Here is an 18,874-nt window from a genome sequence, read left to right on the forward strand (position 1 = left end):
CATCTGTTAAACTAGTAGGAGACGCCACACGGTTAACTGCCCTCCAGGCCCCAGGGCTCGGCGATCAGTAAGTGACAGCCCAGCCAGGTCCTGCTCCCAGAGGAGGTGGGGACCAGCCCCCTGCAGCCCATCCCTCATTTGTCTGAGGGACAGTGGAGCTGGGTTCAGGCAGCACTTTTTCTCTCTTTGGCTAAGGATGAGCTTGGCCAGGTTGGGGCTCGGGGGTGGGAGGCGCTCGCGGCGCTGCAGCACCTCAGAGTCCGGAGTCCTAAGGACCCTCAGCACCATAGTTTCCCGGAGTTCTCCCCACAGGTTGGTGAGACTTCAGGAGGTTTCTCTGTCTTCTCCCCACTCCAGTATTTTTGCCCCAAGTGGATGATTTGAACACAGACATGTCCAAGGAGCCAGGTGATGAAGGTCCCAGAGCTACACCCCCTCCCAACTATCTCCCTACTGCTGGGCTTTGCCTATTCATCAGTCATCTGTCCCTGGGACCACTCATGTTTTTATCATTTCTATTTCCATGCTTCCTTTTCTGAAGCGAAAATCGCCAAGGTTAATTCTTTCTTTCTTTTTGGCTACACTGTGCAGCATGTAGGATCTTAGTTCCCCAACCAGGGATTGAACCCGCACCCCCTGTAGTGGAAGTGCAGAATCTTAACCACTGGGCCACCAGGGAATTCCCAGGGTTAATTCTTTTAAAAAAAAGAAATATTTATTTTAATTTATTTTTTTGGCTCTTCCAAGCCTCAGTTGCAGCATACGGTATCTTCTAACTTTGTTGCAGCATGCAAACTCTTAGTTGCAGCCTGTGGGATCTAGTTCCCTGACCAGGGATCGAACCTGGGTCCCATGCATTGGGAGCGAGGAGTCTTAGCCACTGGACCACCAGGGAAGTCCTAGGGTTAATCCTTTTACGTGAAAAACACACACGGCTTGGCTACTTGATTTATGTCAAAATTGACCAGTTATAAAGTCCAGTCTCTGGAACCTATATCCATCTATGCTCTCGTCCTGGGCATCTACCCTCTGTGATTCAGAAGCAGCAGGACATGGTCTCAGCCTTCTGGCAGGAGACCCTCAGGGCTGGCCCAGCCTTGCTGTAACTCCTGGATTAACCCCTGCCCCAGGTCCTGCCTGCTGCTTGGACCCCATCCTGGGCCTGGTCCAGTGGGTTCCCATCATGGACTTGTCTCCAGAGTTGGCCTAATGGGCAGCTCTGGGCAAATGGGAGTGGGGGGCCGGCAGCCGCCTCCTTGTAGGTGGAGGGCCAGCTCGTCTGCTATCAGTGTGGGGTGGGCAGGATGCCTGGGCAGCCCTGGTGGGTGCCTTTCCTCCCACACTCTGTTCTGTCAGAGTGGCCACTCCAGGGCCTCGCCTGCCTGTTTACACACTCATGTCTTTGTTGAGTTAGAGACAGTCCTGTCTCTGGCTCACCAGCAAGATTCAAAGGGGTTTGAAGAATAAATGTTTTCCCAAGTTTTAGCTGACATTCAATTTTAATGACTTTTTAAACAAAGTAACTGTTAAATGTGTGTGTTTTATGGCCTCCTGATGTCTGACAGGTGTTTTTGCCCATGTGGGAAGCAGATGCTGACTGCGCCTCCCTAATAGCTCATAAATAACCAGCCCTGGGCATCCTCCTTTGTATGTGGCTCTGCCAATGGCCAATTTGTTCTTCAGAAGTGGCCACGCTGGCCTGTCAATCAGCTCTTGCCGTAGGCACTTTTTGGTGATTAGAAGCCCCTTGGAGAGTGAGAACTCCAAATTAGTTTTAAATAAAAAATAAGAATATTCATGCTGTTGAACATCTAAAGGTAAGAGAAACAACAGAATCCAAACCAGCCAGCTTGGGTCCCCATGTTGCTGGCGGAGGGGGCTGCAGGCCCAGACCCACCAGGGATCGGGTGCAGGACAGAAGCAGGGGATCATCGGGGGATGGATGTGACCAGAGTCAGCCTGAGACACAGGCCAGTGGAGCACGGGATCTGCAGACTGTTTCCTGTCCACTCTGGGCCTTTGTGGGACATAAAAGCTCACCCAAGGACGGGGGGTGGGGAGCTGGTCTCCTTGAGAGGAGGACAAGTTCCCCTTGGAAGAAGTGACAAGGACACAGTGTCTCGGATGAGACTGCATGGGCATGCCAGCTTCTGTGTGCTGCCCGCTCTCCCCTCCTTCTCCCTCCCCATCCCTGGCCTCTGCTGCCTCTCCCCTGCCAGGATGAGCAGGTCCAGTGCCTGCTGCTATGTCATGTCTGCTGTCCTCCTCTCTGGAAGTCAGGGTGACAGCCTTGTGAACTCTTTCTGGGGTCCTTGCTGGGCTCCAGCCCCAGGCCCTGTCCAAGGTGCTGACCAGGCTCAGAGAAAGGCTTGGTCCCAGGCACATGAGCTGCCCTGGACTCACCTTCCTACAGTGGTGTCAACTGCTGTGGGGACCCTCTCACCATTGGTTCTTTACTCCTCACCTCTGCTTAGTGGGGACCCTAGCCCTACCCTCCCAACCTCTTGTCTCTCCACCAAGTTCATCCTTCCCTCATCCCTTCCTCTGCACCTGCTTTTCCTCTGCCTGGCTTGCCCACCCCATTCTCCCAAGCTCAGCCCAAGGTCACCTCCTCCAGGAAGTCTTCCTTCATCTCAGGCTAACTTATCTGATTACTGTCCATGCCAGTTCTCAATGGTGGGTTCTGCCAGGGTTCGCCTGTTCAGGCTCACAATTTGTCTTCAGCAGACAGCTGTACCTGGCACATGGAGATGCTTGATCATTAATGACCTTTGATTAGTTTAGTCAGTTAATTGGTCAGGGTTAGGTCATTAAGATCGATACCAACATCACCTCATCGTGGTGACTGTCTTTTTCAAATTTACCACTTTCACTGGTTTTAATGTTGTACAGTCAACACCTCTATCAAGTTGCAGAACCTTTTCACCACCCCAAAAGGATATTTGGTACCCATTTGTAGTCACCGCAACCCTCTCTTACCCCAGCTCCTAAAAACCAATAATCTACTTCCGTCTTCCTGGATTTGCCTCTTCCGGGCATTTTGTACAAGTGGAATCACACACTGTGGGGTCTCCTGTGTCTGGCTTTTCTCACTGATGGTAATATCCTCTGGGTTCATCAGGGTGTCACATGTAGCTGAGTAATAGCCCATGTCTAGATGAGCCCCTTCTGTTGGTTACTCCTCAGCTGGTGGGCATTTGGTTGATTCTGGTTTAGGCCCCTTTTCAGTACTCAGTAGCAAGAGGAGCATGTTGAGGGGCTGCAGAGACACAGGCGTCCAAAGTCCCGCATCCCTGTTCTCAACTGTGACTGTCCTGGGAGCCTATGACCCACTCTCGGCCATCAGCCACTCCCGATTTCAAGAAGGACAAAGTGGTCCCTTCCCAAATGAAGTGAATTCTAACCTTTCAACCAGGGAGGATTGTGCCAGCCAGGACAGTGTCTGCTATCGCTGCTGCCCAGGCCTGTGCCTAGCGGCCCTGCAGTTCTCTGCTGAAGCGGCTGGCGTCCACATATGCCTGGCAGCGCAAGTCTCCCGTGAAACCCCTGAAATATAAAAATCTTAAATATTTTAGCAAATAAAAAAATTTTTAAATGTGCGGCCAGATGTCCAAGTTGACAAAGTGCTTAAGGCGTTTGACTGATAAAAAGCCAGAGCCCACAGTAAGTGGGATTTAGAACAAGCCCCGAGGCAAGTGTGTGATACTAGAAACGTCCCGGCCCTCAGAGCGGTGCTCGGGCTCGGGCACGGGGGTTTGAAGGCAAGCGTCCATCTGTCGCACCGCGCGTCCGACACTCAACAAAGGCGTATGGATCTCAGCGCGGCCGCTTCTCTGCTCTGCAGCAGGCCCAGGCGGGACGTGTCACAGAGGAAGGGCCATCAATATTCATGGTCGGCAGGCACCTCTCCTCTCTTCCCTCTCTCCACTGTGTCAGCTCTCTGCTTGGGCTGCAAACAGCAACTCTGCCTTCAGAGTCTGCAGAAGCACCTGAGACACCGAGGGGCCCAGGAGGCCATGGCCCTCACGTGGGAGATGGAAGATCACCCTAGGCCCCTGTGAGGGCAGAGGGCAGAGCCCTCCCCAGACAGAGGAGGAGAAGGACCCAGGGAGGCCACAGTTCTCACCTGGGCAGAGAGGGGGGGTCAGCCCAGGACCTTGTGAAGGCAGACCCCTCCCCAGATTAAGATGAGAGAGGGATAAAGGGGAGCCCCGAGGGGTGGGGTCCAGGGAGGGATGGGAGCCCCGAGAGGAGCATATACAGCTGAGAACTATGGAAACAGCAGAAAGCCTGAGCTCGGTTGGCTGTTTTTTAAATCCAGGGGTTGATTTCCAGCACTGCTCTCCAAGTGTAGCATGTGTAGCTCAGGAAGAACTAAACATGGGGTCTGGGATGGTGGGGACCATTGGCCTTGCCAATGGAGGGAGAGGGGAAAGAGCTGGGCCTTCTGGGTATGGATGGTCTGGTCTCATTTGCACCCCTGAGTTGCTGGTTCTGACTGTGCTGGTGACAGTGGTTTTGACCTGGAGCTCCCACCACCTGAGCCCAGTTGGGCCCCCTGTAGGGCCTGGTCCAGGCCTCTTGGGGGAGGGCCTCTTCTACCAATCCGCCCTCCTTGACATCTGAGAAGCCCTGTACCTACGTGGCCTCCCCATGGCTGTATAGAGTCAGTCAGCACAGTTAGCTCCAGGGTCTGGCAACCAAGAATGAGTCCTGGGAGCTGATCCACGTGGGAGAGTTAAGGGTCTTGTCCTGGAGAACACCACGATTATCGGGAGAGTCACACACAAGCTGGAACTCCGCTCGATCCTTTACACCATGTCAGGGGACCCAGGTGAGTCTTTTGTACTAGGGCACTGCCCACCTGGTTGTCTGCTAGTCCCGTGGGCAGCTGGGGTGCACCTCCCAGCCCAGCAGAGTCTTAACCCATTTTACAAACCAGGACACTGAGGCTCCAGGTGGCCAGTGGCCGATCCAGGCCTTGGGTCCTGCCTGGTCAGGGGCGCCCCATCTGTTGCTCACAACCTGCCTCTGTCCAGCCAGACCAGAGCATCTGCAGTGGGAAATGGCCTGTGGGCTGTTCCAGTCCCGGGACTCCTTCCGTGCCCAGAAGGGCACCCCTTCCAGAACATTCTAGCACAATCCACATTGAAAAAATAGAGATGAAATGAAAAGACAGAGGAAGTTTTATTATTGTAGCTTTTATATCACACTCTGAATGGCCACTCTTGTAATACAGAGTCATTATCACAATTAAACCCATTCCATTAAATAGCACAGGCGTTTATTACTGCCAATAAAGGACAACATCAGGGTACTGATGGAGCCAGCATATCGGGCGCTCTGCCTCCTGAGCACCTGGGCCAGACATCTGGGCTTGGGGGACTCACTGGAGAGGACTGGGGCCCTGTTGGGGTTCAGAGTCACATGTCATGTCTCCTTATTGAGTGCCTCCTGCTTATGAGCATGACCCAGGGGCTGAGGGGACAGTTAGCAGAGACCCTGAGAGAGAGGACAGCAGTTTGCTCTTGGAAAGGATTGACAAGGAGTTTCCTTACACGTGACCCCTTGTTGAGACAGTTGCATCCAACTCTAGCACTCAGAGCCTTGATGCTTAAAGAAATGAACATCTAAAAGTTGAAATCAGACCCTGTGATTGTGGGAACATTTTTACATGCAGGACAGGGTATCTTTTGGTGATTTTCTTTCCATCCCTTAGAGTGACCTATGCTAGCATGATGGTTTTAAAATACATTTCCAGACTATTTGACAGTCCTCACCGCAGGAGAAGGCTTAATTCCCTCTTCTTGAGTGTGGCCTGGGCATAACTATGTGCGTCTAATGAATAAAAAGTGGTGGGAGGGGTGATTGTGATTTCTAAGATGATGTTACCCATCATCGTTTGCCTCAGGGACTAGCTGCCCCACGGCCACCATGACTCAAGACAGCCTTTCACCTGCTCCATTGTCTCCCACCTGTGAGACGTGAGGATGGTTTTCCCAGGACAGCTAACACCTTGGGGTCCCCAGAGGGTCCAGTAGGCATGCCCAGCTTATGACTGTGTCAGGGTCCACGTGACCCTCCCACAACTCTGTGACATGGCTCCCAGTGATGCAGAGGCTGTGGGTCCATCTAGGCAGCTCTGTGCTGTTTCTGACGACCCATGGGCTGACCTGCAAAGAGGAGGGTGGTGCTGTGAGCACCCTGGGGGCTGTGTGCACACAGTTGGCCAGGGGGCCTGAAGCAGCCACCATGGGCCCTTCCCTGCCCTCTTGAACCTCTGGGAGAATAAAGCCATGGAGGAGCCCTGGACTGCCCATGAAGGAGAGGTAGTACCGTGAGGGGTAATGGGGTCCTTGTATCCTCCAGGGTGGGCTTGGCCATGGCTTCTGCTGCTGCCATGGAAGTGCCCACAGACCTGGGCTGAACAGTAGAAACTTGCTCTTATGCAGTCTGGAGGCCAGAGGTGCTAAGTCAGGTGCGGGCAGGGCCACAGCCTCTGGAGACTCCAGGGAGCGTCACCCTTGCCTGTGCCCACTCTGGCGGAAGCTGTCTCTCTGTGGCTCTTGTCACCGAGCTCCCTCTGCCTTCTCTCATGTGGACACATGTAACAGCACTCAGAGCACACCCAGATGAGCCAGATAGCTGCCTCTTCTCAGGATCCTTAGTCATGCCTATTGTGTGTCAACCAAAATTTCTGAAATGGAGACCTGATTGAAATGCTAGTGCTTACTTGAGGTTTATTAGGACTGCAGCCTGGGAGAAACAGATTCAAGAAGCACCTGAATTGTGTTCTGTCAGACCTCAGCATGGGGGGAGCTCATAAATGCAGAACCTGCAAGGTTACAGTCAATTACGCAGAGAAGGGGACACAACCAAGCCAGACCTGTCACTATGCCTGTAAATGGGCAGTATCTGATGGAAGTACATATGTGTGCATGCATGTACACACGTGTTAGCATTTGTGCAAATGCAAACATGTCTGGATACATGTATGCAAATATGAACATGTGTCTGGATATGTGTGTGCATGTGTGCAAATGTGAACATGTGTCTGAATACATATATGCACGCTTGTGTGTGAGCGTGTGTGTACAAATCTGCATGTGTGTGTAGTGTCTCAGGCACAGCCTGGGTTGGGGCAGGCTTCTTTGCATTCCTCCTCCCCCAGCAGGGCTGGCTTTGCAGGAGGCAGCCTGACCTGAGCGATGTGCCAGAAACCCAGCACTGTAATTCTGTAATTTCCATCCTGTAATTCTTAATCACTTGGGAGCCAGGGCCCCGTAGTTTCATTTTGCACTGGGACTGCTGTTCTGTAGCTCATCTGGCCCCCAGGAAACTGATGGAGTCTTAGGAGGCAGGGCTGCCAGGGTATCTGCAGCCACGTGAGTGACCTGGTCAGTGGGTTTCGGGGCTAAGTGTGCGGGGGCCAAGGACAGTGGCCAGAGCAGCAAATACCAACACAGGAAACCTGCTGCAATCTAAATTGAGATGATCAGGAAATGTGTCTTCAGTATTAAGTATGAACGATGCAGTTACTTCTGGAGAAGGCAATGGCACCCCACTCCAGTACTCTTGCCTGGAAAATCCCATGGACGGAGGAGCCTGGTAGGCTGCAGACCACGGGGTCGCGAAGAGTCGGACACGACTGAGCGACTTCACTTTCACGCATTGGAGAAGGAAATGGCAACCTACTCCAGTGTTCTTGCCTGGAGAGTCCCAGGAACAGGGGAGCCTGGTGAGCCGCCGTCTATGGGGTCGCACAGAGTCGGACACAACTGAAGCGACTTAGCAGCAGTAGCAGCATGCAGTTACTTCGGGCAGAGGCTTACTAAAATGACTTCCTGCTCTTTACCTGGGAAGCCAGCTGTGTGTCTGGCTAGGAGGATGCAGACCCTGCCGGTCTCCAGGAGTCATCTATCAGTGGGCACCCCCCAGCCCTGGCTCCTGGGCAGCTTTGTTTCTGTGTGGGATGGGCAGGCGGGAATAGCAACAGAGGAGTCTCCGGAGAGTGGCGGGGACAGTGCCACCCTGGAATTTTGGCTGCATTTAATATGTGTAATGGGGAGGAAGTGGGCCAAGGCCTGAGATTAGCACTCATCACAGATTCAGGGCAGCAGCCGTCCATCTGGACGCACTCAGGTGGGTCCAGTCCACGGCTCAGCCCACAGGCCTCTCCCACCAATGTCTGCTGGTCTTCATCTAATGAGTGATTCCGGATTAAAATGGGCCAGCAACAGGGCACTGATTTATATTAAATCTCCATAAAATGAAAATTGCAGAGACCTACTCAGGGTCATTCGTTATGCAAGGAAATTTAATCACAGTCCCATCCGAACGGCCCCGTGCCACCCGATGGATAATGGAGCTGCCATGTGGGGATTAGGAACGCATCCTGTTTGCTAGGACAGCTTCCCCTGATGTCTGTGCCTTGGGGCCCCACAGCCACCCCCCAGGACAAGGCAGGGTGTGTTGGGGCACTCAGGTCACCCCGGCAGCAGTGATTCACCCCGACCACAGCCCATGACACTCACTTTGCTCACTAGAACCTTCTCCATATTTTTCTCTATCAAAAAAGTACGACAGGAGGAAAAACAGACAAAATTCGAGCAAAAAACCCTGGGCCACATTCCCAGTTTGTGGAGACAGTGGTTGTGAGACATGGCCTCTCGCCTCCCCCTATTGGTTCATCTCCCCACTGTCACATCATCACACCTCCCAGGCAGGGCCCTGCCCACTATGCAAGATTTTCCTGTCCCTCAGGAGAGTCCGAGGCTTCTGGCTGCTCTTCTGTGGTTCCCAGGAAGGGGCCGGGCATCTCCAGGTTAACGCTAACTGACAAGCAGCTTAGCGAGAGCCCTGGGCACTGGACTCATGGAAAAGTGATATCATGAGGCACCTGCCCGCCTGGCCCTCCTGGGGCCCCTCCCTGACCACTGCTGTCAGCCCCGTTTACTCACATGTGCTGGCCTGGCCCCTCACAAGGACACGTGTGGACACCGGGCAGCTCAGGGGCTGGATGTGACCACTCTCCCTCACCTTTCCTGGGCCTGGACCACCTCACTGCCCCCACCTTGTCGGGGAAGCCATGCTCAGGTGTCCCTGGAGAGGACGTGTCTTTGGAAGGAAGAGTAAATGCAGGAGACAGAGGACTCCAGAGGGTGATTGGCATGGACGGAGCAGTGGATGCTGGACCTCCTTTATGGGGTGCCCCAGACGGCTGGCAGGGTCATCTTCAGAAACAACCCCATAAAGAGCAAAGTGGGGTGCTTGCGTCCCCCCAGAGCCTCTCCCACGACACGGCAGCTCATGCAGGGTGGTTTCTGCGACAATCAGGGTGGCCCCTGACTTTCAGAGACCAGTGCCCATGGTGGAGCAGTAGGAGACACCACCACCCAGCCCCCAATCTCCAGCACCATTGAGATCACCACCCACATAGCAGATGGTAACCTCTGCAAGCTTCAGACCCCCTGGGCTGAGTGACAGAGGCCAGGCCCCAACCCCACACCCTATGAATCCATTTAGGAGACATTCCTGAGAAAGTCACTGTAGGGCCAGACAGCAGGCCCGTGGTTTCAGGTCAGGCGAGCACAAGAGGGCTTTTGGGGTGATGGCTAGAGTGTGTATCTTGCTCTGCTGTGTCTCAGGCTGTATGCATTTACCCACATTCAATGAACTGCATCTAAGGGGTTCATTTTACTGGGTGCAAATTGCACCTCAATAAGCCTGACTTGAAAAAATCGAATTGTAGGTGTTAACAGAGCTCTCTGGAAATAGACTGGTGGGGAGGCAGTGGTTGTACGACCTTGTGAATGTTCTTAGTGCCAACAAATCATACACTCAAAAAGGGGTTAAACAGTGTTTTATGTAAGTATGTTTCACCACAATAAAAAGATACAATAAAGGACTTTCACTGGTGGTCCAGAGGTTAAGAATCCGCCTGCCAGTGCAGGGGACCTGGGTTCCATCCCTGGTCCAGGAAGACTCCACACATCTCAGGGTAACAAAGACTGCTCCCCCAACTACTGAGCCCAAGAATTCTGGAGCCTGTACTCCCCAAGGAAAAGCAATCCCCACTCCTGGCAGCTAGAGAAAGCCCTCTGGCAGCAACAAAGATTCAGTGCAGACAAAAAAAGAAAAAAAAGATACAGGAAGCAGTAACCCCTTGAAGAATGAAGGGAATGCCCCTCGGGAGCATGGTACCCAGTTGCCCTCTCATCTTTTCCTGCAGGCTCTGCAGGGGGCCTAAGGGGCCGGGGGTGGGATCTTCAGCAAAGGGTCACTGTGTCTGTGATCCCAGACACTGGCCATGACCTCCCTGGCGGGGAGCACAGTTGGCACTGATGAAGCCTTGATGGGGTGGGAGCGGGGGAAGCTGCTTCTCAGGACCCCCACTCAGTCCTCCTGAGGCACAGGGTCCCTGGACGGAGGGGAAAACGGGTGCTGGGCTCTGCATCCTGGCCTTGGTGCTGGGCTGATGCTCACTGGGCCTCAATCGTGTCTGTTCATTTGTGGTTATTTTGGAAACACTGTTCCTTCCCAGACGCGGTGGGCGGAGGAGCAGTTGAAAGCCAAAGGCCTTGTTTCAAAAACGTCTTTAGCAGGTCTGTGGCTGTAATGAGCCAGTTTAATGAAGTCAGTATCCTTGAAAGTTCATCCACATCCCTCATCCGTCAGCATGGCCACTTCCCAGCACGACATTAATTAGCCGCGGCGTTCCCTGCAGTGCAGAGAGAGGTGAGAACGACAGGTGTGGGGACCCATGGCCCTTCAAAAGCACTGTTTAACCAGCGTGTTAAACAGAAAACAAGAGCAAACCTGCCGACAACGTGCTGATTAGTAGGTGTTGACCCCTGCCCAACGTTCCTGCAGCTCCAGCAGCGGCCAAGGCCTCCTCCCTCTCAGCTGGCTCCCCTCTGCCTCTGTTGAAATCGGGCTGGGCTACAGGTTAAGTGAGGTGGGTCGGGTGCTGGGGCCGGCCAGGCTGGGGGACTCAGGACATGACTGCAGCTCAGGGAACACTGCCCTCACCCCCGTCTCTGCAGAGCCCCTTCAGACAGTGGCCACATTCGGCCATCCAGGCTCCCTCACGGTGAGGATGTCCCCTGAGGCCCAGTGGCAACCTCCCCTCAGGTCCTGCCCGCTGACCTACAGAGCTGTCTCACCCACCTTCCACAACAGCCCCCTCCCACCCCTGAAGGGCACCTTGTGGCCTTGGCAGAGAGGAAACCGTCTACAGCGTGACTCGCCTGTACATGCACTCATGGACGCAAGTGTGCTCACCTGAACGTGAGTACGTTCAGGTGATGCTTGGGCAGACAGCATGGTTGCCCCAGGCTGGCTCCAGACTGGGCTGAAAGGGGATGGTCAGCTGTTCTCCTGGATCAGGTGTTCCCTTTCCAGACCAGCCAGGCCTTCCCAAAACAGAGGCAACCAGCGCTGCACTGGCAGTGAGCAGGGTCATGAGACCCTAAACCTGCAATATTTGAAGGAATGTGTTTGTTAGGGGAGGAGGGCTTGCCAAAGGGAAGGGAGGGTTATAGTCTCTTCTCCCCAGAAGTAGCTGCAGCAGAGAGATGGACAGGGAGAGACAGAGAAAGAGAGAGAGAGAGGGAGGAAATGAGCCAGGCTGTGTGTGCAGGGGGCCTGGGGGTAGCTTCTGTTCCCTGGAAGCAGCCCTGGGACGTTTGAGGACGGCACTTTCATCCCATCTGGCAGCCCCAGGTCCCTGAGGTGGGGGGGGCGGGGGTGTGGAGCTCATGGAAAGCTCTGGAACATCACTGCTGACCCTGAACCCAGAAGGGCTCAGGGTGGATGAAGAGTAGTGTTTTCACGTCCAGGAAGCAGGTTACAGACTTCACATTAATTTTGGAAACCCAGACTCCTGCATGTAAATAAACACCTTCCCATGAGTCTGTGATGCCTCAAAGGAAGCCCTGCCGTCTTAGACCCTCAGTAGTTCGAGGGTGGCTGAGGGCTGGGCAGCTGTGCTGCTCAGGGAGACGCTGGAAGGACAAAGAGTCTTAATGCCCAGAGGCTTGAGATCCAGCTCCTCCCACCCACAATCTGGGCACCGCGGGCCAGAGAGCAACTTACGGACAGTGGGGTTTCTGTGCCCCTGTTACCAAGCCCCTGAACGTGTCCACTCCTGAGTGGTGAGCTGGCCCCTATCAAGCTTTCGGTCAGCATCCAGGCTGCTCTACACAACCATCCTGGAACCTGGAGTGACTTTGGCAGGGGGGACCTGGCTTCCCACCTGCTCGGTGATGACTTGGGACCACGTCGCGTGAGCCTATCTCTGGACCCCTGGCAGGTGCAGGCTGGGCCCAACCCAGACCTATCACCCCACATGCACGAGGCACTGAGACCGGCCGCTCATTCCCAAGGATCTTGTAACTTGGGTGCCGTCTGTGGTCAAAGGCAGGCATGCAGGCTGGTGCCCCGAGCCAGCAGCTGCGGAGTGACAAAGGCGGCAGAACGCATCCTGGCAGATGCCTCGAGGCCGTCCAAGAGCCCCATGGGTCCCTATGGCATCTTGGGACTGGAAGCCAGGTTCCCAGGCTGGCCTTGGCCTCATTAGGGCAGCGAGAGCTGTCCACGCGGAACTGGGGAGACTGCGCTGCCGTCAGGCCGAATCAGGGCCCCCAGGAAAGCAACTGACTGTGGACTCATCACTTTAGACAAAATGGAGCTTGGAGGCGAAGCCAGGCTGCTGGGAAGGCTGGGCTGCTTCCAACATGCAGGCAAGCTGCTCCCGCAAGGACTTCCCTCACTCCCGTGCCCGGCGGCAGCACAGCGCCATGCAGGGCTGGCACCCCAGGAGGCTTTGTGGGTCGTAGGGGGCAAGGCCACATGGGTCTCTGTGATGCATTCAGAGGGGTGTGCCCCCAGGAAGTGCGGACCCAGACACGGGGGGCCACAGAGCATCTTCCCTTTGTGTCCCTATCGGGCACCAGCCGGGAGTCCCGCAGAGCCGAGACAGCGAAACGTACTCATTTACAAACTCGATCCCCTCATGTTAACCTCCAGAATAACTCTGGCCACCTTCCCACTCACAGCCACACTGAAAAAACAGCTTTTATACCATGATATGAACGCAATGCCTCGGGCACTTCGGGCTGGGAAGAAGATGGCACAAGTCACTTTTTAAAATGGGGTAAACACCAGATCAAAGGTTACTTTGCTAATTATTTCAGCTGTCCTGCATTATGGTAACGTGGGTTTTGCTCCTTTGAGGTTAAATGTGCAAATGTGTATTAACTCTCTGATTTTATGAACAGACCTGGGGAGTTGGAACATCGAGTTACAAGCCCAAAGAGGCAATTGAGGGAGAAATTATTTAATCCATCATAAATCCCTCTATCCCATCCCTTCAAATGGGATGCCCAAAGGGATTAAAGACTAAAAACATATCCCAGGCAAATTCACATGATAAAATTGCTGTAATCACTCTCTGCTGGATTAAGCAGGGCCCGGAGCCTCTGCGGAGCAGGGTCCACGCAGGCGCCAAGGGAGAGGCAGGCTGGCTGGGCCATGCGGAGTGATGGCTGGTGCATTTCCCCATCAATTCAGGAAAACATGTATCTGTCCTTTGTGAGGCAGAACTTCTTTTAATGCTCCCAAACTGCAAAGAGACAGAGAGGCGTATTTGGCAAAGCAAGCATCTGCACTGGGACACTACTCAGCTTACTTGTAAGGGAAAATGAGGCTCCGGGAGGTTTCCATGACCTCTGCAGATGTGAAAAGGAAACCTCATCTTTGGGATGAAGTCAGCAAAACGAAACAATGGAAGCCATGTGTGTGGTACTCAGGGGTCCATCCCTGAGCTCATGGGGGCTGGATGGCTTCTGTGAAGTCCACGCTCCTGGGCTCTGGGGGCAGAGCCTGGTGTAGGTAGAGTTCTGCCCCCGGAGTCTGGGCGCCCTTACCTGTTACTGGAAACTGGGATGCTGTTTTAGGTACATGAATTTCCTACCAAGAAAAGAATGATCTTTGGGCATAAAGTGTGTTGGGCACTATCAGAACCAAAAGTGCTGGAGCCACACCCGTCATGTCAGTCAGTAAATGAAAATGAGGTGCAGGACTGTGATCAAGTAATGTGCCTCTCTGACCCCGGCCAGAGTCCCCATGGAGCCACTGGGCTTGAGAAGCCTGCCCCAAGCTGCCAGGAGCCGGGCTTCTCAGGCTCGTAACCTGAGTGTGAAGGAGTCTTGGTCCGAGAATGACTCATGTAAGCAGTCAGTGCGGTCGAATCCTTCATCTGTGGGGTCAGCAGAGGAAGAGGCTCTGCTGAATCAAGACAGCCCCTTGGCCACAGCAGGGAGGACCCCAGGGTCACTCCACTGGCTCCCCAGGAGTCAGTGTGGATGGCCTATGCAAGGCTGATGTACAGCAGAAACCAACACAACACTGTAAAGCAATTATTTTCCAATTAAAAATAAAAATTAAAAAACTGCACTTTGAATGCTTTGCGCTTTTATCATCTCGAGCTGCTATCTCCACCACTTGATAGAGGAGTGGCCACTGGGCACTTGAAATGGGCTATCCCGAACTGACATGGGCTCTGAATGCAAGACACACTGGATTTTGAAGACTCAGTACAAAAAAATGTAAAATATTTCTCTAGTAATTTATATTTTCCTAATAATTAAAAAATACTGATTACATGTTAAAATGATAATAGCTGGGCTATGTTGGAATAAATAAGTCATTAAAGCTAATTTCATTTACTTTTATTTTCTTTACATAGCCACCAGAAAATGTAAGATTCTACACATAGCCAGCACTATCTGTGTTGGGCAGCCCCAGTTTTAAAAGGCTTGCCTTAATATCTTGCTCCTCCAAGAATCAACCCTGAATATTCACTAGAAGGACTGATGCTGATGCTGAAGCTCCAATACTTTGGCTACCTGATGTGAAGAGTCGACTTATTGAAAAGACTGATCTCTCATTAATGTTGGGAAAGATTGAGGGTAAGAGGAGAAGGGGGCGACAAAGGCTGGATGGCATCATTGACTCAATTGACATGCGTTTGAGCAAATTCCAGGAAACAGTGAAGGACAGGGAAGCCTGGCATGCTGCAGTCCATGGGGTCTCAAACAGTCGGACACGACTGAGTGACTGAACAATTTTTGAAAATAAGCTGTGTCAAACCTGAGCTCCAAAAAGCTCTTTCCCACTGAATTCCTCCCCTGTCTCCGCCCCCGCCTGCCCCCTGTTCAGGAGGGAGCTCTGGGTTAGGCGCTGGGTGATGAGTTTTCTCAAGTTAATTCACAGCAACTCATGCCACCCCTGCAGGAAAATGAGCCTTAGAGGAAGACACCAGAACCCCCACCAGAAGCTCCCAGAGTTCCGGGCTCACAAACAGGCACCTCTGGCTGGTTATATTGGGGGTGCACAGGCCATGGAGGGGTCAGACCCTTCCTGTTGGGAATGTTCTTCCAATGTCTAGGTTGTCTTAGAATGAGGAGTTTTGTCATGTAAACTTGGGAGAAGCCAAACAAGCATTCATTTTAATATTTCAGATTGCATGATTAACGGCTGCTGTTGAGAAACCCACCTAATTTCACTTTAAAAAACTCCTTCACTCAACCCCAGGGAAGAGCATGGCTACCATTTTGGGAGGACAGGGATAAACATGTTTGCAGATTTTAAAAATATTTAAATTTAACTTTTACTTAAACAAAGTTATTGGAAGAATTTACTTTAATGGTTATTTTTAAAATGTGTTATCTTTCACCTAGAGGGGCAGAGAAATTTTTTTCTTCACCTTTTTCTTATTGTGTGGCTGTGTTAGTTCCTCAGTTGTGTCTGACTCTTTGCAATCCCACGGACTGTAGCCTGCCAGGCTCCTCTGTCCATGGAATTCTCCCGGCAAGAATACTGGAATGGGTTGCCATTTCCTACTCCAAGGGATCTTCCCAACCCACAGATTGAACCTGGGTGTCCTGCATCGGCAGGTGGATTCTTCACCATCTGAGCCACCAGGGAAGCTCTTTTTCTTACTGTCTGGTGTATTTGCTGAGTGGCTGCTTACAGGTCAGTTGTCTGTGTCTTAGAGACTTCTTAGACTGCTTTAGAAGCACGTGGCCCAAACTGACACAACTCTCAGAACACTGAAATTATGAGTTCTGTCACAAGTGAACACTATTTAATTCGATATTAAAATTTCATCATATTATTTTAAAAAATTTGTTGAAATCAAATACTTTGTTCTGAATATAAATGATGTGCTAAACATGTCTGACTTTAGAATAAGCAGCTCTGTTTCAGATTATAAGTAACTAATTTATAAAGTTGATTCAGAGTCACTTTGAAATGACCCTAGAAGTTAATGACACTCGGATTGCAGTTATCTAAAAGGCATTTGAAACACACTTTCCAACACTCAGTTTTTAGAATGTGCAAAACTGATAAACTAGTCTGTTATGGGGGGAAAGACAATAAAAAATAAATATGGAAATTAGCAAAAACCAGTATTAAACATATGTCTTTATGAATAAGACTTAATCACACACTTCATTTTGCAAATACAAAAGGGCCTTTTGAGATGTATTAATTAAAGTTAACCGCTGTAGACAGGCCGCTTTGTAGGGCCGCAGTCCTCTCCCTATTAGCATAGCATTAACGACAGCCGCGGAAATTGGGTTAATAAAGCCGGGTATTGTGGCAGAGCCGGCGAGCGCAAACCGGCGAGCACAGCTCGGTCCCTCTGGGAGGCCCAGGCTGTGCGCGGCGCGTGGACCCCGGCTGGTGGCAGAGTTCTGAGTTGAGAATTGCCTTTAAAAGAGATCCCATCACCGTGATCATTGGCCAGGGCGTGCCCCAGCAGCATGTACTCACCGGGGCCGGGTCACCTCTCCCAGAATTGTGCGGGGTCGGTGGAGAGGAGCCTTGGCCTGTCACCAGGGCTAAACTAGGCCCTCCCCTGACACCCCAGGAGCCCTCCTCCATGCAGCCGCCTTTAAGCAGAGGGCGCATCTCGGTCTCCATACAGCGTCACCAGGGCCGCGCCAGGGCGGTGGTGCCTGGAGAGTCCAGGGGCTGCTTAGGGACAATGGGAAGCAGCCGGCGTCAACGTCCGCTCACCCAGAGGTCAACATCTCCAGGCAGGCTAGAAAAGAAACGTAACAGACGGGAAAGGCGAAAAGCTACCAACCGGGGTCTTCTTGCGTCCGCGGTCTAGCTCCCTTGCAACCACAGTTGCGGGACCCGGTTGGGGAGCATCCGGCAGTTCCGCTCCTGCGGCGCGGGGAGGGGGTCATGGAGCCGGCGGAGGCGGAACACGTCCACCCAGAGCGCGGCCTTGCGGTTGGCAAGACGGCCGACGGAGGCCAAACATGACCCCCGAGAAGGCCGGGACCCGGGCTACCCTCCGTCCCTGCGCTCTGAGAGCCCCCAGGTGGGTCTGGGGAGGACCACCCCCGGGGGGATCGCGCCAATCCCTGTTCCCGCTGCGACCCCGGGTTTCTTTTTGAGGCTGAGCGGTGGCGCCCAGACAAACACGGTTGGTCAGCCTCGTCCTGTCTCCAGGATCGATGGCTGGCGACGTCCGGAGAGTGCCCAGGGGCGCTGCAGGATCTAGGACCTGGATTCCAGCACCCCGTTGTCCGGTCCAGTCCCACTCCCGGCTGGGCTTTGCTCTTCTGTTCCGCCGGCCCAACTGCTCAGCGCACAAGGGCTGGAAGCGAGGTGCGGCCGTCTTCCCATGAGCGGAGTCCAGTGGGGGAGGGTGGCAGTCATGGGGGCAAGGTAAAATAAAGGACGCGTGCGGAAAGAGGGACGGCCCAGGGCCCTTAGGGCTTCTCGTTACAGTGTTTGCAAAGCGCCGAGGGCGTCCCGGAGAAGGCGGCGCACTTGTCTGGACAGGGCAGCGCGGCGCTGGCAGAGAAGGGGTACAGTGCAGCCTGGCCGAAGGGTGTCAAGGGCGCGGCGGCCACCGGCGTGGCCAAGCCCTGGCCGTGGTTGAGGTAGGCCACGAGGCGCCGCATCTCGTCCAGGGCCTGCGCCTGCATGAGGATGTAGTTCTTGGCAAGCAGCAGCGTGGCGATCTTGGAGAGCTTGCGCACCGACGGGCTGTGCGCGTAGGGGATCACCGCGCGCAGACCGTCCAGGGCGTCGTTCAGGTCGTGCATCCGCCGGCGCTCCCGGGCGTTGATGCTCAGCCGCAGGGACCGCTGCTCCCGGGGCCGCCGCCGTCCGTCCGCCGCGCTCCCCGGCCCGCGCCGCCGCCTCCGCCGCTCGAAGGCGTCGTCCTCGTCCCCGCTCTGCTCGCCGCTGCTCTCGGCCGCCGCGGCCGGGACTCGGGGCGCTGACGCCGCGGGGAGGTCACTTCCCGTGCCCGGCATGCCGTAGCCGCGGGCCGCCTCCGGTCCCCGGGCCGCCCCGTAGGCGAGGCCCGCCGCCGCGTAGCCGTGGCTCAGCTCCAGGTACGCTTCCCCCGACAGCGACTTGAGCTCTGCCATGGCCGCGCCTCTGGGCCCGAGGGCCCGCCGGGCCGGCAGGTGCTCCTACGGCCCAGGCCGTGCTGCCCCAGGGTCCGCGGTCGCGCTGGCCGCCGGCGCCGCCTCGGTCCCGCTCCCGGCTCGCGCGTCCGTCCGGCAGTCAGTCAGTCCCCGAGCCTCCCAGGGCCTCGGCCCCGCCTCTTGGTCGCCTCCCCCTCCCCCTTCTCCCCTCCCCCTCCTATTCCGTCTCTTTCTCTCCTACCGCCCCCGACCCCACCCCCACCTCTCGCGGCCGCGCGCTGGGCTGGGCTGGGGAGCGCTTTACCTCCCACTCGCGCCGCCACTCCCCCTTTAAGGTGCGGAGGCGCCCGCTGGGACTTCGCAGCCGTCCAATCAGAGGGGACCTGGTGACCGCCTCTTTCTGGAGCCTG

The 18,874-nt window shown here is 54.2% G+C and overlaps 1 protein-coding gene and 1 long non-coding RNA gene across 2 annotated transcripts; both read right to left on the reverse strand.

The window, feature by feature from the left end:
- Positions 1-10,594: 10,594 nt before the first annotated feature.
- On the reverse strand, positions 10,595-10,945 carry LOC147360590 (uncharacterized). The gene is made up of 2 exons (XR_015138681.1): positions 10,819-10,945; positions 10,595-10,720 (listed from the first exon to the last, which is right to left on the reverse strand). It is a non-coding gene; the product is annotated as an uncharacterized LOC147360590 (long non-coding RNA).
- A 5,529-nt stretch (positions 10,946-16,474) lies between these two features.
- Positions 16,475-18,629, reverse strand: BHLHE23 (basic helix-loop-helix family member e23). Its single transcript, XM_086331013.1, has one exon. The coding sequence runs from the start codon at positions 18,462-18,464 to the stop codon at positions 17,796-17,798; it is 669 nt and encodes a 222-aa protein (XP_086187139.1). The 5' UTR covers positions 18,465-18,629; the 3' UTR covers positions 16,475-17,795.
- Positions 18,630-18,874: the final 245 nt, after the last annotated feature.

The sequence above is a fragment of the Bos grunniens genome, chromosome 13, assembly GCF_055505025.1.
Source record: "Bos grunniens cultivar Pamir isolate PY7600 chromosome 13, Bosgru_T2T1.0, whole genome shotgun sequence".
Classification (NCBI taxonomy): domain Eukaryota; kingdom Metazoa; phylum Chordata; class Mammalia; order Artiodactyla; family Bovidae; genus Bos; species Bos grunniens.

Bases quoted from the DNA above. Each gene is read 5' to 3' on its own strand.
- BHLHE23 (XM_086331013.1), bottom strand. From the start codon at position 18,464: ATGGCAGAGCTCAAGTCGCTGTCGGGGGAAGCGTACCTGGAGCTGAGC.